The sequence below is a fragment of the Myotis lucifugus genome, unplaced genomic scaffold, assembly GCF_000147115.1.
Source record: "Myotis lucifugus unplaced genomic scaffold, Myoluc2.0 scaffold_0, whole genome shotgun sequence".
Taxonomy (NCBI): domain Eukaryota; kingdom Metazoa; phylum Chordata; class Mammalia; order Chiroptera; family Vespertilionidae; genus Myotis; species Myotis lucifugus.
Window position 1 is genome coordinate 6,741,996 of NW_005871048.1, and position 24,999 is coordinate 6,766,994.

At 40.4% G+C, this 24,999-nt stretch overlaps 1 protein-coding gene across 1 annotated transcript in view; it reads right to left on the bottom strand.

Annotated features, from left to right (window-relative positions):
- Window positions 1-24,999, bottom strand: part of SNCAIP (synuclein alpha interacting protein) — a 66,954-nt gene that overhangs the window by 41,196 nt on the left and 759 nt on the right. The window contains exon 2 of the mRNA XM_023744013.1: window positions 11,611-11,683. Coding sequence (XP_023599781.1) covers window positions 11,611-11,683 — 73 coding nt within the window. The remainder of the gene's footprint in view (window positions 1-11,610; window positions 11,684-24,999) is intronic.

Consider the following 24,999-nt stretch of genomic DNA (forward strand, 5'->3'; position numbering starts at 1 on the left):
GATGCACTGCATATGGAAACATTTCCATATATTTCCTACAAGTTCTAAGTCTCGATTTCTTCATCTGTAAAATAAAGGGGTTAGACGACATGATTGCTAAGACCTGAGCCACCTCTAAATTTCTGTGACTGTATGGAATGTCTACAAATAACAGGGCTCTTTACTCTGAGTGATTCACTATGAAACACTATAATTCCATGCCTTTCAACAGATCCTTACAAATTTATAATTATGAGGCTAACCTGATTGCTGACACAGAACAATTCTTTGGCTCTTGGGACTGATAAATTAGTATTTTCTTAGGAAGATAATGTACAGTTTGCTATTGCAACGGTGGATCCAATTTTCAAGACTGAACGTCAATGCTGGCTCCCCAAAGCCCTGTTTACTTTACTTCTAAATATGGAATTGTACGTTCAGATTAGGAAATCTGAACTTTGGATATCAAGAAGAGAAAGAAAGGGGGTATGCCTTTAGGATAAAATGGTGTTTCCCTACTGTTTATTGTTTAAGATTTCATGAATTCTATATTCCTCGCAACAAAATGGTCACTTTTAACTGCAATTGCCTTAAATGTACATAACAGGACACTTCACATCTATAACTACTGCCATCCCAGGCACTTTCAAGAGCATACCTTTTAAGTTCTCCAGCATTCCACTTCTTCCATTTATACACCCAAGGGAGGGATGTTCTGAAAGATGAGGGGTGCCAATGCTAATGTCATGAGTTTCCTTAACCCAACAAAAACAGGAATCTCCAGTGATCCCACTTATTGCAAACACCTCAGGCTCTAGAAGTGGTGATGGGTGACTTATACCATCTCATGACAATAGGAGGAGGGGTATGGAGTCTGAGTGAGAACTGTTTGCTGAATGCTCTTCTGTATCGTCCTAGATGTAACCTGATCCAAGAAAGGGTTGCCTTAGCTTAGGAGAATTGTGTTCAGGCCATGATGTTGGGCATGATGAATGCGTGTCTGGAACGTTCCCACGGTGTTGCTTGCTCATCCCTTTCCCTGATGCCACAGACCATTACTGAGAGTACTGCGAGGCTGCAGGGAAAGTACAGAGGACTATAATACTGTGTTTACAAACATACCAATCAATGGTTTATTCATAATAAGATATTAAAATACTATTGGAAAAGATTCATGATTTGGTTCTAAATTTCCTAACTTTTACAAGCAGCTGCTGCAAGTATCGGATTCACATATCACTTCTCCCAGTTCTGCCCAGAATTGTCGAGACCTGCTCATTTAACTTTGCACCCCACCTGCACCCATTTCTTTGGTCTGTGAATACTCATAGGCATACTCAAGCTCCTACTACCCTGGGTAGAAATAATACTTCTTCACCAAAACAGCATGTTCTATCATGAAATCAGACTCAATATTTAGACAACTTTAAACCTTTGGACTTCAAAAGTACAGTTCACATAGAATAACAAAGATGGTTTCAGAGTTATTCTGTCATCTAAAAAATATGCTGACCTTCACTTTGACATTAGCAAAACCTCTTAAGTGGATTTCTTTCCTTCCTTCCTTCCTTCCTTCCTTCCTTCCTTCCTTCCTTCCTTCCTTCCTTCCTTCCTTCCTTCCTCCCTCCCTCCCTCCCTCCCTCCCTCCCTTCCTTCCTCCTCTCCCTTCCCCTCCCCTCCCCTCCCTTTTACTCTCCCCTCCTCTCCCTTCCCTTCCCCTCTCCTCCCTCCCTTTCTCCATTCCCTCTTTGTGCTGAATTGAAGAGAGATACACATCAAGAGACATCAAGCAGAGAAGTGTAGAAATGGGAGAACTTGCTCAGTGTGTTTTCTGCAAAGTGTTAGCAAGCTCAGTTGGTTTGTGGAAAGTGCAGAAACACACTTACCAGTTCTAACTGAAGGTGGCGATGTTTTACAGTGTTGATCTCAAGTTCAAGACAAAGAACAGCAAGTTACAGCTCCTTTGTCAGAGAGCAAGAGGCAGATGGAGAGGAGTGTGTGTGTGTGTGTGTGTTGGGGAGGGGAGGGGGATGGAGGGAGTATGGAGAATCTCTCCCTCTCCCTTCTACTCCCCATCCCAAACTGATGGCTGGTTCTTTTGCTTCTAAATATAGAGTTATATATCCACATTAGAAATATAGTTGTAGAAATCAAGAAGAGAAAGAAAAGGGGGTACATCTTCATGGTTTTCCTACTGTGTTTATTTTTTGGGCGGGGGGAGGGCTAAAAGTTAAATGAATTACATGAGAAACAAAGAGGTCAGTCTGTGATGCTGGTCCCATTTTGAGATGGATGCACGTTAAGGGGGAGGAGAAATGGGAGGAAGAACCAGCACTGGCCTGCAGCCTTCTCTTCCTCTTGGCAGGCGCACCGAGCTCCTGCCTGGGCCAGAGTTCTCAGTTACAAGGCTCCAGAGAGAGCAGGGCAGGTGCAGCTGAGAGAAGCCAAGAGCAGACAGAGGCTAGTCCCAGGATACATGCGCAGTGGAGCCACTCTCCTCCAGCTCCTGGTGCAGTTCAGTGTGTACTTCTCAGTCACCAGCATAACCAGTGGAAAAAGACAATGTGTAGTTTAATACTCCCTCAAAATGGCATTTCTTAATTGGAATTCTAAAATGTCCTCCATTTAACACTTTAGAATTGCTAATACAATATATTTCTATAAAGCCATCTAAGTTTTTACAAGAACTCTGGAGAATGGATGAGCAGTTCTCATGTATTCTTATTTGACAATTAATGAGGATCCAGGGAATTTTAAGTGTTATGTGGAAAATTACAGAGCACGCTTACTTCTCAACCAGGACTGAGGTTCCCTGACTCCAACTTCTCTCCATAACACTGCAGCTTCATTAAGGACCGCCTTAATGAAAATTATTTCCTAAACGTTCAATTTACATTTTTTCTGGGTCAGACGTAGGCAAGTAGATTCCAGAAACCAGTGGCAAAACCCGGTAGTACTCATTTCGTATTCATTTTAACCTAAACCCCAAACTGTGCTCTCTGCCTAGATTTTGGCAACCACTGACTGTGAAGTTTCTGTGTGGGAGCAAAATTAGAAAAAATGGTTTTTAAAAATAATTTTTCTTAGAAACAAATGAGTAGAAGAATTTCCCTGCTTTTTATCTTTAGGGTATCAGCCTAAATTTAGAGTCCCCTTATCACTGAGAATCTATTCTCTCAGCTGCCAATTCCTTCAATTGGGTAGAGGTGGCAATCTCTATCTAATGTAAGCTAGAGATACAAAAATGTTATAAAGCTTGTTCAGAGGTGTTCAAGTAATTGGCAGAATGCTAAAATACTCTTAGGGGTTTATTCATTCAACAAACATTTATTGAATGCTTTCCCTGGACATGGCTTTAGGGATGCAGAGGTGAATGAAATAGACAAAGTCCCCGCCTAAAGGCAGAACCAACCAGCAAAGCAAGTATACAGAGGGATAAGGAATGAGAAAATGCAAAGTGCTCTGAGAGAGACAAGCAGTGTACTGGATTAGAGAATGGCTAAGATGTGTCATTATGGAGGCGACATTTAAGCTAAAACCAAGGGACTGAGAAGCTGATCATGTGAGGATCTGGGGGAAAATACAAGAGGAAAGATAATTCTGCAAAGATCTGGGTGAAAGGAAGCACATTTCAAATGGCTAAAGCAAGAGAGAATCTGGCTGTTTTTTTCAAAGTTCTTATAGCTAGAGCAGGGTGAACCAGGCTGAATTGCAGTCAAGGAGGTTGTCAGGGGCCAGCTCATTTGGGTGTTTTATTGACCACAACAAAGAGTTTGGTTTATATTTTAACTGAAATGCAGTATCCCTGGGGGGATTTCACAGAGAAGCAAAATGATCTACTTTACATGTTTCCATAAAGGCATAACCAAGTCTCAAATAATATGAAGAGGCCAAGAAAGATGAGAATATCAGTGTCAATGGGTTTGACAACCTGGAAGTGGTGACCATTGCTAGGGAGGTGCAAGTCATTCTGTAGATCAAGCATGTCAAACTTGTGGCCTGCGGGCCGCATCACAATGAATATTTTTGCAGCCCAGCCAATATAATGGTATGTAAGAAACGTTTTAATAAAAATTTTGTAACTTAATTTTTACAATATCCTGTTATACATAATTATTAATAATGAACTACAACATTCACTGACTGATTACTATAATTGTGCTGCATTCATTTCCCTTACGTGCCTTACATGCAGGCGCACCATTTCTCTCCACTAATACTAGCAGCGAATATTTTAGCAGCCGACTGCCATGTCATTAGTTTTGGACTGACTTGTTTGGTGTGCACAACAGGAAATATTTCACTTTTGGAAAACAAGAAAAATAGGTTTATTTGCATTACGCTTATTAATTTGTGGTTATTCAGTGTCTGGTAAGCTAACGTTCAAGAAAAAATATTAATTTTATTAAAATGTTCTATTATTTTATGTTAATGATTACTCATTTATTTCAGCCCTTTGTAGTCAGCATGTCTCTATCGAAATAAACCCACGTTTCTATGAAAATTGAAGCTTTTGTTTTTTTGCTGCCCACATAAATTTAAACCTTGTTTATTTGGCCTGTGTTAGCCTTTGAGTTTGATATGCTTCCTGTAGATACTTAGGGTGAGTGGGAGGTGGAAGACTAGAGATGGAGGCTCCCTTATCTTTTTAAAGCAGGTTGGCTGTAAATCAGGGGGTGGGAGGAGGGGAAGCAGCAAAGAATCAGGTGGAAGCCACTAAAAGGAGTACTGTTTGCTTGGTATTTTAAGACTGGAGATAATCAGAGTGTTGTTTGTATGATGGTAATGACCCATACAGAGAAATACATTGATGGTGTAGCTAAAAGGAGAGATAACTAAAGGATCAAGGTGTAAAGCCAAATGAAGAGAAGGTATGTCCCTTTCCTCAATTCTAATACAAAACGCAAAGAAGCAAGGCTTCCTTTCACCTCTTCATGCAGTCATTCATCCAGCCGTACCTCAATATATATGTGTTTAGCACCAGTGCCGAGCACTGGAGATACTATAATGAACAAAATTACCCCAAAGAGATTTTACTTAGTCTATGAGAGAAAATTGATCTTAAACCAACATCACATTATTAATAACTTTTCAAACAGATAAAGTATAATAATTTTGCTCAAGAAAAATAAAAAGAATTGCGTTATTTGACTAACATTCTCATGGAGATGTTTTACTGTATGTAAATTTTTACTGGGGTTAAATAAACTGAGAGTTATGTCATAAATGTTAGATTCTTTACTGCATTAGATTGGAGTGTTCGTTTTCTTGATTGAGATGTTAGAAACTGTGTTTCCTTATTCTTTGGAGTCTATTTTATATTACATCATGTGAAATGGACCAATCAGCAGGATTTTCAATTTAAACTGTCATGCGAACCTTCCATTTCATGCTTTCAATACTGAAACTTAATAAAATTGAAAACAGGAGGTTTATATGCTTAGAATCATCAGCTACGTCACAGCAGCATTGAAAGGATAAATTTCATGGCAACTTACTATCTTTGGTGCTGGCTGAAAGCCTTCGACATTTTAGAACACTCTATGTTTTCTAAAGTCCAGAATTTGTCACAAAATGTACATGCACAGGGACTAAAAATACAGCAAATTTGTAATGCTGTTAAACACACATCCAAAATGACTTTTACCGGATACCAAGTTTAAAAAGCATTGTGCCCCTTACTCATTGTCATCCAAGTGAAGTATAATGGGGGTATGTTCTTTCAGAATCTTTTCTCAAACACATCCCAAAGCCATTTATTACTGTTCCATAACCGGATTCTGTAACCTTAGCTCATCTAAGTACTCAGATGCAAAGCTAAATTAATATTTATCTTCCTTCTTTCATATGAAAATGATACAATAAGCTCAGCAGACACACATTTTGAAGAATCACAGACAGTTAATGAATTGAAAAACATGTGCATTTGAATGTCTAATTTCTTTCAAAGTCAATGTAACTGAATATGTTTGATTTGAATACCATTATGTCAACATGAGTCTTTTTAGTCCTCATTTGGCAAAACCACACAACAGAGTTAACACCCACTGTTTCGTGTTGTCCTCTTCTCCTTCGTGAGTAGCAGGGATTAAGCAGAGAATACATGCGAACATTTCATAGAAAACTTTCTTTTAGAGGTGCAAATTTTTTCACATGCAACTTCCACACTGCTAACTCTTGTCCCATAACACTAGCCATACAAGGTTCCTTGGGCTAAAATTACTCTTCAGTTGCCTCAACTTCACAGTGGCTCAGCAGACATGGTTTCAGATGAACTTGCTAGGCTCTAGAACTATGGCCAAATTAACTACCCTCTGTGAGCCTCAGGTTCCACACCAATAAAATGGGCATAATAATGGTCTTCCCTCAGAGAACTGTTTTGAGGACAAATAAGCTATTTACCGAGGACCTGGCAACATGCCTGGTACATTACAGCCCTAAGAAACAACTGGCAACTGTCAATAGCACCTGAGCAGCTCCAAGAAGAGGCAGAATTTGTTCTCACGCATCTAACTCCTCTTTCTTTACCTCCATTCCACCATCTTGTGGTATCTCCACTACCTTCACACTTCTTTTCAAAACTTCATTTCTCACACAGTTTGAAACCCAGTCCTAGTGCCGTGTAGTTGATGAAGAACAATTTAAAATATTAATGCCAAGGGAGAATATAGATTTCTACAGGAATCAAAGCCTTTGGCCAGAGGAGGGGCACTTCCAGGGCAGACCGGTTGGGCATCGGTGAGCTAGTTAAAGTTACAGAGACACTATAACACTCTGACAACACTCTGTCATCTGCCTTTCTCAAATCCCACCATGGACCTGACCCAGGGACCAGGGATGAAGTGGAGTGAGTCCTGGGGTACATGTCTCACAGAGTGGCTTCCAATGGCCACCAACTAGGCTCAGCTGACATGCCTGCTCCTCTCAGAACACTTGAAAAACAGACAGAAAAGACTGGCATGCGTCTTGCCTTTGCAGCCCACTTGGGAAGGCTAAAGGTGATGGTAAGTCCAGGGGGTTGATCTGTGGGGCTGACTGGTTCTGATCAGACCATGCATGGAGAAACCACGGGTTCAGTTCTGGTGCTGCACTTTTAGGAAGGATGCTGATAAACCACAGTCATCCATGAGAGTGCAAGAAGAATGAACAGGATACACTGAAAACCATGGAGAAAAATTTTAACCTGAAGAAGACAAGACTGAGAATGACTGCCATCTCCACTTAGTGGCACCTTTGCCCAGGAGGAGTGTCCTTATCTATTATTCCAAAGCAAGAACCGGGATTAAGGGATGAAGATTTGAGAGAGACTGATTTTGGCTGAACTAAAATATTAACCTTCTGTCGCCATATATTTGACTCTCTTTACCTTTGGGTGGTAAACACACAATGAACCATACAGATGATGTATTATACAACTGTACACTTGAAACCTATATAATTTTATCAACCAATGTCATTCCAATAAATTATTAGCTATAATTTTTAAAAAATGAACCTTTATGGGTGGGCAGACTCATGAGGCTGTGAGCTCTGTGTCACCAAGGTGATGAAGTACAGGCTGGATGACCCCCTGGGAGGGACAGTAAGGATCACCTTCAAAGATCTGATGGACTTAGGACTATATGAATTTCTTTCCTTTTACAAAACTTATTTGTAAATAATTAAAATTTTCACTGTAAGTACATTTATAGAAGAGTTGAAAAAATAATAGTACAAAGAACACAGTATACCTTTTATCTACATTCATCAATTGTCAACATTTTACCCATTTGCTTTATTACTGGCAATCTCACTTGCACTCTCTCTCTCTCAGACTAGATGATTTTTAGGGTTCCTTCTTCCCTTGAGAGTTATGATCCTATGTGCTGAGGCCTCTTTCCAGGTAACAGGGTTTTACAAAAATTGTACCCTGCTAATGGCGCTCTTCCCAGTACCTGGCATAAATCTGAACTCCACACGTGTGATGGACGGGGCCCTATAGAGCCCGACCCTGACCTTGTCCTCACTCTGAGCATCATGCTGCAGCCACATAGGTTTTCTTTCTCTCCCTCGCACATGGGAAGCTCTTTGCTGGCTCAGGGACTCTGCACTCGCTCATTCCTCTGCCTTCAGTGTTCTTCACTGGTTTCGATGTGGCTGGGCCCTTCTAACACTGCCTGACCGCCCCCCCTCCCCTCCCCCTCTCCACGAATCCTACAATTACTCTATCACATGGTTTAAGTCACCTCCTATCACTCTCTGAAATGATCTGGCTTAGTTCCTCATTTGCTTGCCCTTTGTCTGTTACCCCTTGGAACAAGCATGTCGAACTCGCAGCCCACAGGCCGCAGGCCTCGTTTATTTGGCCCATGTTAGCCTTTGAGTTTGACATGCTTGCCTTAGAATGTAAGCTCCTGCTAGAGTGTGAGGTCTTGTCTACATCTTGTTGTTATTGTGTCCTCAGTGCCCAGGACAGAGAACACTTAACCACTATTTGCTGAAGAATAAATAAAAGAACAAATGGATCCAAGACCATCTGGTCAGAACCTGTTAATACAGGGCTGGACGTTAACATTTGACAACCTACACAAAGAAGAAAGTGCTTAACAAACTTTAGAAAGGAAAAGAGAGATGTCTTTATCAGGTGGAGTGAATTCTAAGTGCCAGGAGGTTTAGGGAAAAGTTTCCGCAGAGGGTGCCCCAGCCAGAAGAAAGGTGTGAACTCTTCTCAGAAGCCAATGTGCTTTCTGTTGCCATCTGTTGGGAAAACCACCATAAAGAAGGAAATTTGCAAGCACCCCGGAGCAGTGTCTGACAGAAAGTCTGGAGGGCTGCGGGAGGTGGGTATGCCCGTGGAACTCATGGAGAATGCCTCACTTCTTTCTGACATGGGCTGTGAAAACTTTGCTACGTTGAGATTTCTTTCAAACGAGCCCACAGACCATTCTACACAATGCTATGGAGAGGCGGGTATTTTCACCTGTTTCTTTTTCTAGGCCCATTCTCTATTAGAAAGTGGTTCGCCAGCCGCAAAATGGCTATCAAATTGGATTGTACATGTGATTACATGAGAGTTTTTCCCCTATCTATTTCCTATCAGGTCTGATTATTTCTGATTATCTTGAGCACTGGGTCTTCGCTCTGGGTGAAGTTTCAAAGCTACTGAACTTGAACCTAGCCTCCTTCTCAACCAGAGAAGAAATGTCTAACATCACCTATTGTGGAAGTGGCTAGAAGTCACATGACCTAGAGAAATGGAATTAACAAGTACCAGGAAAAATTATTTTTAAAAGCTTCAGTTAAGTTACTTAACTTGGTAAGCAAGAGCAGAGATTTAACAGAGAAAAGAAATTCACCACTTAATCGATGAACGGGGAATGCTGATATTTAAAGTTTTAAAAGGATAATATTCTAAAATTAAATGAATGCCACTAAGTCCCACTATTTGAGAGGTACTATACAGACTCTAGAGGCAGAGTCTGTATTCTGGGGTTTGTAACTCCAATGCTGTATGACTCTAGGCAAGATATTTAACTTCTCTGTTCTGTGTCTCAGTTTGGCCATCTATATAATACAAACAACTTAGTGCTTAACTCACAGGGATTTTATGCGTAATTGAGCTAATGTTAGTCAAGTGCTTACAACCATACCTAAGCACACACATGAAGCAATACTGAAGTGTTTGCTATTCTTTTTTTCTCCCTTAATCCCCAACCCCAATTAATGAAAAAAGAAAATATTGTATCTACAAAGTACCTTCAGATATATTACATAATTTTGATCCCAATAATAGTCTGGTAACATTGGCAGAACAAGTCTCTTTTTTATTTTATAGATCAATTAGTCATAGGCTCAGGGTCGGATAGCTGATAAAAGGCTGAATGCTAACTTGAACCAGGTCGTTTGACTCAGAGGCTGGCGGCCTGTCCACTGTGGTCAAAGAAGTTCAACTCAGAACCCAGCGATGCTTTTAAAAAAATCCTCACTGGAAGATATGTTTTCCATTGATCTTTAGAGAGTGGAAGGAAGTGGGGGTTTGGGGAGGGAGACAGACAGAGAGAGAGAGAAAAAAATATTGCTATGAGAGAGACACATCGACTGGTTGCCTCCAGCGCCTGCCCAGACTAGGACTGGGAATTGAACCTGCAACCGCGAGATGTGCTCTTGACCGGACTGTGAGACAATGCTCTCTAACCACTTAGCAACACCGTCCAGGACCCCAGTGATGCCACTTGGAGTGCGGGAAACGAGTTAAGTCGGCTCGCGTGAATTGCGCGTACTCCGCGGGAGCCGTCTTTAACTCGGTTCATATAGATTTGCGGTGGAGTGCGGGAAACGTGTAAACTCGGGCCGATTGTAACTGCGTATTACCAAATATTTGTTTGTAATCCACCCTTTTGGTGGATGGAACAAAACCAAAAGACAGAGCCATCTTATATTTTGGCGGGACCCCAGTGATGCCTTTTAAGGACACACACCGAGATAAGCCTTGTGGCCAAAGCCTCTGTTAAACCGGATAGAAACTTGAGTATGTTTGAAATAAAAAAATATTTTTTAAAAGTTGAAGGTAAATGAAAAGTTTTATTTGAACTTTAAAACCATCTTCTATGATGTTTCTGACCCAAAGATTGAAGCATTACTTTCACACACACACACACTCACACCAACACAGAGATAAACAAACCTAGAAAGACTAATTATTTTCCCTGTCTCATCTAAGCAAAATGTCAAAAGAAAACAAACAGGCCAAGAGAAAAGGAAATTAGCTTTGTATAAGTCCCTTCAGTGAGAAAGTCTTGGAAATCTAGTAGCTGCATAGGTAAGAACCATCTATTTATTTTAAGTGTAATACACATAATTCAAGGATTATCTTAAGCCTTCCATCACCCATGGTTCTCAGGACTCTAGTTACTATCCGAGGAAGTCGGCTTTGGCAAGGTTAATGGTGATGCCTTAGAGTAATTACTTGGAAAAATAATAAACATCATTTCCTAATTTGATGCTATGGTATCATTCCCATCGATATCCTTTCTTATTTTCATGTTTGCCCATCAGAGAGAGAAAAGGAGGAAGTTTAATTTGATTTACAGAGGGGAAAACAAACCTGAACGTACTCTTTGGTCGGGGGTGGTGGGCTATGCAAGGAGAAAAGGTCAAACAGCTGGTTTTCATCTATCTGCCATAATTCTCTGTTTAGTTTGCACTATTAAACTCCAAAGCTTTGCTTTAATCTTAACTGTTACAGTATGCCTTATTGCAGATTCTATCATGTCGCATCCCTGATAGGGTTTCAGACTTTGGCCAAGCACCATCCCCCAGGCTGCCTGGCCATATGGGTAGCAAATGCATCCAACATTTTTTCATTGGCGCCTGCATCATTATGTTTTGTCACCAATGGTTGTTGGGTTTTCAGTAAATTGCTGCGAACACTGTGGTTTGGGCTGTCGAGACGATCGCCTACACTTATTTGTATACAGCCGTGTCCTCATCAGGGCCTCCCTGTCCTGTCAGCGTTTGGAGGAGGACCTAGCATCTAGGGTGGAGAAGCCATAAAAAAAATGAAAACAGAAAGCCAGAGCAAACAATGGGCGGGGAGCAGCTCCCACACTCTGAGAGCCAGGATAAGGAGGAGAGGTGAGAGGTGAAACCTACCTGATCTGTCTTCGTTCTGTGAATCACATCTTCGGCACAGTTCTGGGATGGTCTTGAGGGATGTGACCGAGTACTAAATGGGAAGCCAGAGGAGAAAGGGGGTAAAATAACAATTTAAAATGAGAGCATGACATTCATTCAAACTGGCCAGAAAAAAACACAAGAAATGATACCTGAGTACATCCAGAATGCTTAGCTAATTTTACCCTAAATGGGCTGCTTGGTGATCTGGGAGATCCCAAGCTCTACCTACAAGCATCTAAGCAGATGCAGATTAAAAAGAGGGCTGGACCTTCTATCTCCTATCACTTATGCTACTTGGAAGGTGGAAGGATGCTCTGACCTTGAGGGTTTCCAGAAGGTGGCCACTGTACTTGCATTCTGAAGCCTAAGAGCGAATCTATGTGTGAAAAGCCTGGGGGAGAAGCATCCAGCCTCCTGCCGCACCCAGGGCCGCCAGGAGCCACAGCTGTCTCTAAACCGATTGAACTACACAAACATCCCTAATGTTGCCACTCGCCTAGGATTTTACTAATCGCCCAGGGAAATACCAGGGTAATGTTATAAAAAGCTAGGGGAGCATGGTTCTGTGTTTGAAAGCTCATCTGTTTCACATATAGATTAGACTAAACTGAAAGAAACCACCTTGCAGGTTCACGCCCAGCACCAACTCAGAGGCTGGCTCTCAGGATAACAAATTATTACAGAAGGGGGCATAAAATCAGAAGAGCTCAAACAAATGTAAAATCAATAGCTATGATTTATGGGAACTACACTTGGTGCCAATCAATCTTTCTTTAGAGAAGGGCGCTTTAAAACAAAATTAAAGGATGAACCCTTTCTTTAATCAAGGGGCTGTTTTCAATCATATCTTAATTCATAAAATACAGCTTCCTAGAAATATTTTGCCCTGTACCTTTAGGAAACGAGTTCTTATGTAAATGAGAATGTATTATGAATTATTTCACTGTTGCAAAATTTAGGAGGATTGAGAAAAAAACATTTAATCTAAAAGAAAAATGATCGTGGAAACTCATTAGGGTTATTGTAGCATTACAAGTGGGGAATGTGTAATTAGGGCACATTTGTCAATAAGAAGGTACTTTAGTTAGCCTGATGCTGATAGATGAAGCATAGTGTCTACATGGAGACACCCCCCTCTCCCAGTGCTTTCCACAGGGTATCAGGACAGCAAGGCAGAGGGAGGGGCAGTTGTAGCTACTGTCAATTTGTCAATTTCATATCACAAACAAATTAAATGTCCAGTACTTCCAAGTGAAAAATAAAACCTCAAATGACTAATTAGAGAAATTACTCTTACCTGTCTGATGCAATAACATCCTGTTTGTGTTGGCCATTCCTCAGAGGACTACGGGTGCTTTAGCAAATCCACTCACACTCAGAGAGAGGGAGGGCTGCTTCTTAAATTAAAAATGAACTTCAAGGATTTTTTCCCTCCTACATTATGTTCTTTGGAGGTTGGGGATACACAGGTACAGAAGGCACTTTTTTTTTTGGGGGGGGGAGTTACTAATAAGGTACCTTATGTTTCTAGCGAAGTACAAGGTCTCCAAGGAATCTGGTAGCTTCCTGAGACCAGCTGGTACAGGTTAAATAATTACACAGTCGATAATTCAATTAAAATTGGGCCTCTTGTTTTGGCTGCCATATGCCCATGAAAGCATCCTTTGGCAAAGTTCCTCTCTCTCTCTCTCTCTCTCTCTCTCTCTCTCTCTCTCTCTCTCTCTCTTTTTTCTTCCAAAGCACAATTTTAGAAAGAGGAAATTTAAGACTGATTGTGTTTAACTGTAGTTTAATGATAAATTCAATAAGGTTGCTCACTGGGCTTAAAGAGCTATATTTGAATAAGCCGGTGTGCTGCTATCTGTATTTCCAGCCATATGCATCCTAACTGCTATTCCCACCCCAAAGTCAAGCATGTCAGAATCTCAGATTTATGAGCTGTACTTCAATTCTTCCCAAAGGTCTACAGTGTATAGTAACATTTAACTTGATGAGGGTTAAATTTGAACAGCATGGTTGCCTGGTTGGTGTGGGGACTGAGCGACAGGCAGAGACAAGCCTAGTTGATGCCCATCCACTACCTCAACCTACATCACCCATGGTGGCTTTGCCTCTCCACCACGGTCAGACAGGAAGTCACTCTGTGAAGGCATACATCTTAATTCTTTGGGAACAATGACCTTGAAGAAAAAATCATGTGCTGTTCCTGGTAATGGAAATAAAAAGTACAGCAATCAAAGAAAAGGATGATGTGTTGGCCAGAAAGTCAAAGTTTTGGAAAATTGTAAGGGTATATAAATGTCAAATTTAGCAATGACTTCCAATTTACACTGTGGAAAAATCCACCATTTTTTATAAAGATACTTTAAGAAAAAAATCAATTTGTAGATTTGTTTCAGCTAAGTACTTAAGGGATGCTGCAAAGATGATTAAGTTTTGATGTGAAGAGATGAAAAAGAAACATGCAACTCACATAATCAACATTCAAAATCTTTTCCCTATTTGCAAATATGAGAATAAGCACTTGACCCAGGAAGTCTACCCTTGCATGAACGCACTGTGTTACCATCTGGGAGCTGAAAGGGAGGGCATCCAAGGCCTTCATCCCAGCCACAGGGCAGATGGCCTTTTATATGAAGCTGTCAGATCGCCAACCACCTCATTCTCAGACAATGGCCAACTCCCAGGGCAGCAACTGTTGTCATTTTGGCCCTATCAGAACCAAAGCCCAATATATCTTCCCTGTCCCTTGCCCCCAACACAAGCCTTTATATTCTGTTCCCTGGATTCCTATTATCCTTGGGTGATAAGACACTGAAAGAGGATTGCAGATAATTGAGAGGCATTCTATTTCCTACCTCTATGTTGCTCTCATGTATTCTTTTTCTAAAAAACTCCCAAAGGTTGTCTTGTAGAAACAGCCCTTTGGATCCACTCCTCCATCATGTCTTAAGAAAAGCTTCTACCAAAGGTTGACCAGCTGCCTCTGCTTCTTCTATGTCCCTGTGCATTCAAAGTTTAGTTCCCCTTCTGTTCCTTTACTCTGGGGTCCCCCTTGCCTGCCATGCCTCCCTCTGGCCAAGCAAATGGAACTTTTCTGCAAGGCCAGCTTGTGTCTGCCTTCTCTATGAAACCCCGGCTGATTGCTTCGTCCCTTCCTGACCTTCCACTTTTCTGCTGTTGGAAAATCTGCCTTGCCTTATGCTCTGTTGTTTCCTATGTGTTAGTGTTGGCTCCCACAAGTGCCTAGGGGAAAGGACAACATCTTTGACTTAATATATTGCATGCATGGCACACAGGGACGTATCAACTATTTGACTGCAATACCAAGATGTACACACATCTGATTAATCTCTGGGCTTGATTAGAAATATTCAAAGGAGTTCTTTCATATTTAAGTAAGTGGAAATTTCCTCCATGCTTCCCTACTTGCACTAGAATTCATCAACTTTCTAAAATGCAAACTTGACCAAGGTGCTTCTCTCATTCAAATCCTCCACTGGCTCTGTACAGCCTACAGGGCAGAAACCACCATGCCTGAATAGGGCACATGAAACCCTCCACGGGTTCAGACTCATCTCTCATTGTTGTCTACTTATCTTTTGATGGTGGCAATACCAAATTTCTGTCTACTGTTTTATCTGTCTATACCTTTATGCATGCTAGTCCACCTACATCAAATGTCATTCTACCCATTTTTTTAGGCAAACTTTTTAATTCATTACACTTTACCTGGGTATGACCTCTATAACATCTTCTTTGACCCTCACAGATGGAAGTAGTACCAGGTTTCAAACTATGGTTATCTGATGGGTGGCATCACCCATCTAGGAACGTGTGAGAAATTCACATTCTTTGGCCCCATCTCAGAAACTTTGAGGGCAGAGCCTAGCAATCTGTGCTTTTACAAGCCATCCAGGTGATTCAGGTATATGCTGAAGTTTAGGAACCACTGCTCTATATTATTTTCCTATCTTAGGCATAAGTCCATTATAGAACCCATCACATGATGTTTCATCATATGTTTACCTAACTGCTTTCTATGCTTCCTGAGCATGTGTACAATATTTTATTGACCAAAGACACTAGGCTATTGAACAGAATAAAATGAATTCCCCTAAATAGCCGATGATTTTAGTGGCAATAATAATAGTAATGATGATAGTAGTTAATATTTACATAACACTAATCTTCTTAGAAAAATCCATAATTTCAAGTCTAGCAATGTAATCATGGTATATTTCAAAGGAAAAACACTTCGAATATCTTAATAGTGCTGGCTGATGCCTTAGCCTTTTGTATAAAGAACAACGGATTTGGAGTGAGAAGACTTAGATGCAAGTCCCAGTTCTGACATCGATTAACTCTGTGGTTCTAGACAAATAAGTCATTTCATATTTCTGGCACTTAGTTTCTTTATCTATTAAACAGATAAGCATACAAGCTAATGTAAATGAAATCAATTTGCAAGCTGTAAAGTGATGTTAGATGTTTTTGTCTCTTTTCTTCAACCTGTTTTCCATGTGTGTCCCACAGTCCTTCCCTCTCATCTTCATTCCACTCATGTTTTTAAGCTCAGTAGATCAAGACATGAGAATTAATGAGGCAGGAAGAGGGGGCCTGAGGTGGGGCTGGAAAGGAAAGGAAGAAGAGTTCAGCTGATCCCTGCACGTTATTTGGCTTCCCTTTGGTCTTTCCTCATCCAAGATAATCCATAGCCAAGGGCTGACACTGAAATTTAGCTTTGCAAACAACATAGACAATCCTACACATCCCAGACTACACCAGTCAATTTTGTCTCTCTGCCATGCAAAATAGTTTGAGCATACATGGGATTCACAATAACAGCGTGTGATTTCTACATTGGACTACAGGGATCTCTGACCACCCTAGTTATTGTTCAGGCCTGAAAGGTTTTGGCCCTTATTCCTGAAAGCTAGAGCCAGTTGGGTGAACAAGCAGACATTACTCAAATGGTAATGAGCCACAGAGAATGAAAGAACTAAAATCCCAAGCACCTTTTCAAGCTAGAGACTTTCAAACAACTAAGGTCCCATGAAGTTTCCAAAAGAAACAATTAAGCCAGTCATCCAAACAACTATCCTGAAGTTCATGACTTTTCACACAGCTTTCCAAATTTCAGGCAGATGTCTCAACAGGCACACAATACCAGTAAAATGACAAAATATGTGTACACAAAAAAGCTGGTAGTGAAAGCAAAGATAGACAGCTGAAATGAAATGTTCAGAAACATAATATTTTTCTAAAATTCTGACCTCTCCAATGGCTTGCCCATCCAATTCAAGGAGGGCATGATAACTTCACACCCTCCACAACAGATCCTGTTTCACTGCTCCTTCTCTGAGGATGTGGTACTAACAGTCCACCCCTTCATTGCTAGCTCTTGGCTTGTGCACAGGTCTCCTTCTCTTCAGCCACTCTCTCCACATCGATTCTCTGCTCTGACCTCATAAAAACAAACAGCACCCCCACCACCTCAAGGCATCTGCCTCTCCAGTTCACCATGGGCTTTCCTGCTCTTGTGTTCACAGCCATCTTTTTAAAAAAGAATTGACTTGCCTGGCCAGTGTGGCTTAGTGGTTGAGCATCTACCTATGAACGAGGAGATTATGGTTGTATTTCTGGTCATGGCACATGTCCAGGTTGCGGGCTCAATCCCCAGTAGGAGGCAGCAGATCAATGATTCTCATCATTGATTTTCTATCTCTCTCTCCCTTTCCCTTCCTCTCTGAAAGCAATAAAAATATATTTAAAATAAAATAAAAAAAGAATTGCCTTGGTTTTTGCCTCTACTTCCTTACCTCTGTATTTACTCTACTACCCTATGTCTTCTGTTCCTCACAGGCACTGCTCTTACTATGGCCACCAGTGAATCTTAACAAGACAATCCAGTAGGCACTTTTCAAACTTTTTATTTATAATGACCTGTTTCCCACTTCCTTCTTTAAATTCCTTAAATCCCTAACCCCTTTTTAGCTCCCTTAGTTGTCCTCCTATATCTCTGAAAACTGCTTGCCAGTCTATTTTGTAGAAGACTCTCTCCCAGCATATGAGACACACTTAAGCACAGTTCCTTCCTTGGAATGTTCTTCTCGTCCCACATTCCTTGTTTCACAGGTGAGTACACTGGCTTCCACTATTTCAACCACCCCCTTTAACAAAGTACAGACACCAGTGATCTACTCTTTCATATATCCTTCCCGGTCTGCCTTAAATACATTTCTTCCCACCATTCAGGATCCATTAAAGAAAATTATTACAAATAATCCTATTGCCAAATACATTTGATTTTTGCTCTTGTTTTTATCAAACTATTTTCCAAGTGTTTTTTCTTTAAAGTTAATGAAATAAATTCTTTTATGCTAAGACAATGCTTGTGGTTGGTATTTGGGAAAACTCAGTAACTTTTTGATCATAGAAAGAGTATGCAAGGAACTACTCTATTGTAGTGCTAACAGGTATCGTCAGGCAAAAAAGGAAGCTGCACATTGGTTAAGGTGATGAGATCACAGTATTGAATGGCCCCCTTCTTCTGTCAGAAGTGTTCATGAATGAGAAGAGACCTGGGTGAAGGGGATGGCTAGAGGTCACCAAGGGGCCCAGCAGAGGTCATTTTCAATGCACTGATTACATCATGGATTCTAGAGCTAGACTGCACACACCATATCCTGACTTCATCACTTTCTGGCTCATTAATCTTAGTTAGTTAACCTCTGTATATCAGCTTTTTCATCTGTAAAATAGATAACGGTACCTACAACAGAATGTGGCAGTGAAGATCGTGTGCTAATAATGTAAATCATGGGGGCTAGTATCTGATGCATAGTAAGTGTTCAATAAATATTCACTATTATTATTATTATTATTATTATTATTATTTAAATTGAAATATATCAAAAATGAGCATTTAAAAATGTAGCCAAAGTAATGCTAACTACTAAGGCAAAAATTACAAATTACGAAAGAAGTGTACCTTGCAGTAGGGCAGATGGCTGGACATAATACTTGTTCAACTTCAATGATGGTCTAATTTTAATTGTGAGCCAATAATCAATAGCCATCAAAATATAAATACTGTCTGTCAAGGATGGAGTTCAATATTGTAATTAAATGTGACCCACCATGAAGTTAACCTGACATTCATAGTCTGCTCCTGGTAATTACTATAAACTCTGTGAGAACACAGACAAGTCTGTGTCATTCACACCAAGCCTAGAACCATGCTTAGCACACTGCACATGTTTAATAAATAATTGTTGAGTAGATTGGTATAAAATCTAGTTATGCATAACAGGTAAATAGTTTGTGTAAATAACCTGCATCAGTGTAATAAGTGCTATGACTGTCAGGCAAGATAAAAACTTCTAGGGCTATCTGCAGAGAAGAGCAAATATAAAAATCCAACAGTTTCCTATTCTTCTTGGAAAACACTCTATTCACAAAGTTGCTCTCTACCTTCTTAGGAAGGGATGTCCAGTCCAAGATTTGGAGTTGGGGAGCTGGGTTCTAGTCCTGGGCTCTGACACTAGCTATAGGACATGAACTTACAATTCATCTAGTCTGGATTAGATGTCACCAAAGTCCTTTCCTGGCAGGGGTTAAGAAAAACAGATAAGACATATGACACATGTAATTAGAATAAGGCATGAGTTTTTTTACAATGGCGTCTGCAAAAGGAATGATAGGTAATTTAGACTTGAATATAGGACATTGCAAAAAGAACAGGTGAAGAGTTGACGAAACTAGATCATACTGAGAAGCATTAAGAAAAGTTTAATAGGAAGAATAGGGCTGATAGATGAGACAAGAAGGGAGTGAGGCAGCCAGATGCCATGTGAAAGTGTTCGTCACCTTTTAGGAAGCACAGAAGAAAGTATAAGAGGATCTTATTCAGGTAGCTTGCTTGCTAGAGCCAGGTTCATTATACCTTTAATATCTTTGTACTCTTTATCACACCTACAATCAGGCCACAGATGATAGGGTGGTGAAGGCCTGGGGAGGGAGTGGAGTGGGTTACAAGGGGTCAATAGGGGGGGAAAGGGACATATGTAATACTTTCAACAATAAAGGTTTTTTTAAAATGTAATAAAATCTGTGAAGTACCAATAGGTTGACTTGAGTAAAAGGCGGTGCACACAAAACAGAGGTGGGTAGATATTTTAGTGCAACTGATGCTCCATCTGTAGGATGGGAACAAGTGAAAACTCATTGCAAGTGAGATTTGTTTGCCACAGAATTTATTTTTCTACCAGACAGCAGTCTAAGCACCTTAGGAAGATGAATCCACCGAATTCTGAGCTACTTACTACTCTAGGTTTCAAGGGCTTGGGTCAAAGAGGATAGTACAGGTGGAAGGACACTTATTTATCTTGATCTCATCTGACTTGCACAAAAAAATAGGTTATGCAATTACCAAAAAGTGTCAACTTTCATCAAAGATGCAGTCACACTGATACAGAAAAGCAACAAAAATTCCTGTGCGTGGAAATAGTTTGTTCCTTAGTTGTATTTGTGTGTACATAAGCAGCATGTGTGTATTTACATGTATATGTATATGTAGGTATGCATATACATATGTGTATGTGTGTATGCATATACATATGGGATATATCCCATCTAATAATAGACAAACATGGTAATTGACCATACCTTCGCTACGCCTCTCATTGGCTAATCAGCGAGATATGCAAATTAACCGCCAACAAAGATGGTGGTTAATTTGCATCCGTAGGAGCAAAGCGGTGGAGCGAAGACTGAAGGTGGCTTCGGCCGGAGCAGCGAAGGCTGAAGGCGGCTCTGGCCGGAGTGAAGGCCTGGGTCCCGGGTGCCAGAGGAAAACCAGTGCCGGCAGCCAGGGGAAGGGAAGGCCTATTGCATGAATCTTTTCGTGTAACAGGCCTCTAGTCCTATCTAATAATAGACAAACATGGTAATTGACCATACCTTCGCTACGCCTCCCATCGGCTAATCAGCAAGATATGCAAATTAACTGCCAACAAAGATGGCGGTTAATTTGCATACGTAGGCCCGAAGCGGCGGAGCAAAGACTGAAGGTGGCTCCGGCCGGAGCAGCCAAGGCTTGAAGGCGGCTCCGACCAGAGCGAAGGCCTGGGTCCCGGGTGCTTTAGGAAAACCGGTGCTGGCAGCTAGGGGAAGGGAAGGCCTATTGCACGAATCTTTTCGTGCAACAGGCCTCTAGAGTATATATATGTGTGTGTGTGTGTATATATATAATTTTAAATTTTCTCCATAAAACCAGGGCAATAGGTAGATATGACTATTATCATTTTGCAGGTGGAAAAGTTGAGGTACAGTAAAATGAAGAGATTTTCCTAAGTTCTCTTTAGCTTGTTTGACTTTATTTATTTATAATATATATACCAACTACATTGGTGCCAAAAAGTTATTTGCATTTGCTTCAGTGCCTATTTGGGGATAGTAATGGGTGAGATGACTGGCCCATTATACTCAACTAAGTTACTCAGAGGGGGAGAGTCACATGGTCAAAGAGTTCTGTATATAAATCCTGACCTGCCACTTGCCCATTTGTAACCTTATGAAAGTCATACGACATCTCTAACCCTCATTTTCCTCATTTGCCAAAGAAGGGATTAAAATAGGGGCTGCTTTGTGGAGTGGATGTGAGGCTTAAACAAAATAACGGACTTAAAGAGTTCAGTGCTGTGTGTGGCACAGCCAATGAGCCAGGCTCTTCAATGGATCCATGGTGTTTGGCCTCTGCATTATTCAATCCTGTGCATACTATTTCTGAGGACAGCAAACTGGCCTCTCTTAATAAAACACATCACGGCTACTAAGAACCTCACGGTAAAATTGTATTCCAGAGCATTTTTCATTTCCCAGACACAGGGCTCTGGCTTCCATAGGAATAAAGAAATCTGTAAACCCGTGTGCAGTGACAGCAAGGCCCTGCTCTGACCCTCTGTGTTTACGTGTGTCGTCATCTCTCCCTCGCACATCTGCAGCCAGTGCACAGTGTTCTGCCCTTTTCGATGGCAGGATTACAAGAATGTATAGTTTAAACCCTGCATTTTGCAAAGGATGAGCATTATTTTGGAGTCTGGGAAACTTCAAAATAATGTAAGTGCCTTCTGTGTTTTGTCTCATTAGGTAAAGGCAAAAAAAAGTTCTAGTTGTTTTTTTGGAACCATTATACAGCTTGTGTTTTAATTAAAACAAGAACCAGGCTCATAACTAGAGGGGAAAAATCACAAAATAGAAAGCTGATGGCTATGGCTGGGGAGGAAGAAGAGCGGTTTTAAACTTGGGCATCTTTTTGGTAAACATCTTTTTCAAAAGAGACTTAAGAACTGTGCGGATGGAGGCTTACAGAATCCTAACAATAAAGGCATGTTTGTGAGAGACTACATTTCTCTTTATGCCAGCAAATTAGCAAGTTCAACACATCTTCAGTTTTCAATGTTAGCACCTGAATAGTCTCCACTTTGCCCCTAAAACAGTTATAACATTTATTGTTCCTAGTTTACTTAAATAGGCTGAACCAACTGTTCCAGTATTTAGGAGGTTATCTCTACATCTTTTCCCATGAAATCATTATGTAAGAACAATATGATTCCGGCACATTTAAGGTATTGAACTTGGATTAGATTGACTAGAATAGAATAATCTACCATGTTATAGAGGTTGCCAGTCAAATTTGAGCTTCTTTAGTTTCATGTGGCCAAGATTGCTTATCCTTAGTACCATCAACATTTTAAGCCAGTTAATTCTTTGTTGTAGGTTTTCCTGTGCATTTTAGGTTCTTTAGAAGCATCCTTAGTCTCTACCCACTAGATGCCAGTAGCAGCATATCCCTAGTATGAGCATCAAAAATGTCTCTAGGTATTGCCCAGGTTTTGCCTGAGGATGGGTAAAATCGTCCTTATGAGGACCACTGCAACAGACTATTTTTATCTTGGAGAAGCAGTATTGTAGCTAAAAGTATAATGCTGGAGACAAAGCATCCCTAACTAAGTGGGTGACTGTGGACAAGTTATGTAACTTGTTTCATGCTTCTGTTTCCTTATCTGTAAAATGGAGATAATAATAAGTACCTTCTTCAGAGGATTGTTGTGAGAATGAAACAGCATAATGCCTATCCTATAGCAAGTGCTCAGTAAATGGTAACCATTATTATTGTTTCAGTAATTCTATGCACCTTCCTGTGTTTCCTTCTGATAAAAGTTTAAATGTAGGTCAAAGATCCACACAATAAATACACAGTTAAAGGGGGGGAGGTTTGAGTGCAGTTACACAATTACAGATGGATGTCTTTATTTATGTTTCAGAGTGGTCAAGTTATAGAAACTCAACTATTGCATAATCCTGCATCCCAACTTGCTAAACAGCTTCAGTTATTGCTTAACATATTTTATTATCTTTTAAGTGGAGATTCCTAATTCATCAAAATTATGGGCTGCTGCCAGATGATTCTTCTGTAAACACAACTGCTCTATTGCAGTGTTTAAAAAAAGTTTTTGACATGATGCCTGGTCTTTTCCCTCGAGTTCTTTCTTCACCAATGGTCATATAAATATTACTGTATTATTCATTGAAATAATAACAAAAGCTACCATTTTTAAGAGCAACTTACTGTGTGCTAAGCTAAGTGCTTCATATATATTATTTCACTCAATCCTCAAAAAAAACCCCACAACAACAACAACAAAAAACACCTTAAAAGTTAGGTGGGTATCTCAGAGAGGTCAACAAAGGTCAGAACACGTTTGAAGCCCAGACTGGTGCCTTAAAAGCCTATGCTTTTACTTACTTACTTATTTTTGTGTGTTTTGTGCATATTTTTAAAAATCTTTATTGTTGAAAGTATTACAGGTGTCCCTGTTTTTTTCTCTGTTGACCCTTCCAATCCACTCTTATCCCCTTCCCAGGCCTTCTCGGCACTACTGTTTGTCCATGGGCTATGCATATATGTATATATGTATATATATATGTGTGTGTGTGTATATAGTATATAACAGTGATGGCGAACCTATGACACGCGTGTCAGAGGTGACACGCGAACTAATTTTTTTGGTTGATATTTGTTAAATGGCATTTAAATATATAAAATAAATATCAAAAATATAAATCTTTGTTTTACTATGGTTGCAAATATCAAAAAATTTCTATATATTTCTACATGTGACACGGCACCAGAGTTAAGTTAGGGTTTTTCAAAATGCTGACACGCCAAGCTCAAAAGGTTCGCCATCACTGGTATATATAGTGTGTATGTGTGTGTGTGTGTGTGTGTGTGTGTGTGTGTAAATAAATTCAAAATTCATTGGTTAATCTCTTCTGGCCTTTCCCCCTTTCCCTCTGAGAGATATGTCAGTCTGTTGCATGTTTCAATGTTTCTGGATCTGTTTTGTTCATCAGTTTACTTTCTTCATTAGATTCCACATATAAATGGGATCATGTGATACTTGTCTCTGACTGGCTTATTTCACAAAGCCTATGTTTTTAAAAGGCAACTTCACTAGCAAAACTCAGAGAGTCACTCCCAAACTCCTAAACAAGTTTCCCTTTCTTAAACACCTGCCACCCACCCCACCCCTCCCCACATTATCATTCACTCTCTTTGCCCCTCCCCACTCAGCTCAAAATACCTTGACAGGAGTGGTTATAAAAGAGCCACGCTCTGAACACTTTTAAGCCAAGCACAGTAACTCAGAACAAGACAGAGAGAAAGAAAGGTATTACAGAAAGGAAGAAACTCACTTCAGTTGGTCTTCACAAGGATTAAAAAAAACTGTCTGGAAGTGGAAGTAAGGGAAGGCTGAATTTACCTTTCCCTGCTACAAAGACTCATCTAAGGTTAAAATAGATCATTCATCAAACTCCCAATAATTCAATACTTGTGTACATACAGTATGTGGATTTCACTTCAGAGTGGAGAGTAAAGGAGAGGACTAATGCTGTTGCCAGAGGCACGTTAAAGTAAGCTTATCTTTTTGAGACAATTTCTAGCTGTGACCCAAAGCTCTATGCTATGAAAGATCAATGAAAAGTAAGGTCAGAAATTGTGTCCACCCACCACTGAGGCTCCTGCTGCTACAGCAGCCCTAGCCTAGGGAAGCAGAGGAGGACTGGGGGGAGTCGGATGAGGATATGGGATTTGGTCTCTTTGACTAATCACCAAAAAGCAACTTGCTCAGCCAGCTTTATTTCTGAAACAAGGAAATAAAGCCTTACTTCTCTTAATTAAAAAAAAAAGTGACCCTGGAGGTTTTGAGAAGAAAAGTCACATGACTCATTCAGAAACGGCAACCTTCTCATCACAAACTCCGAGCACCCCATTTGGCTGGGAGGGCATGAGAGGCC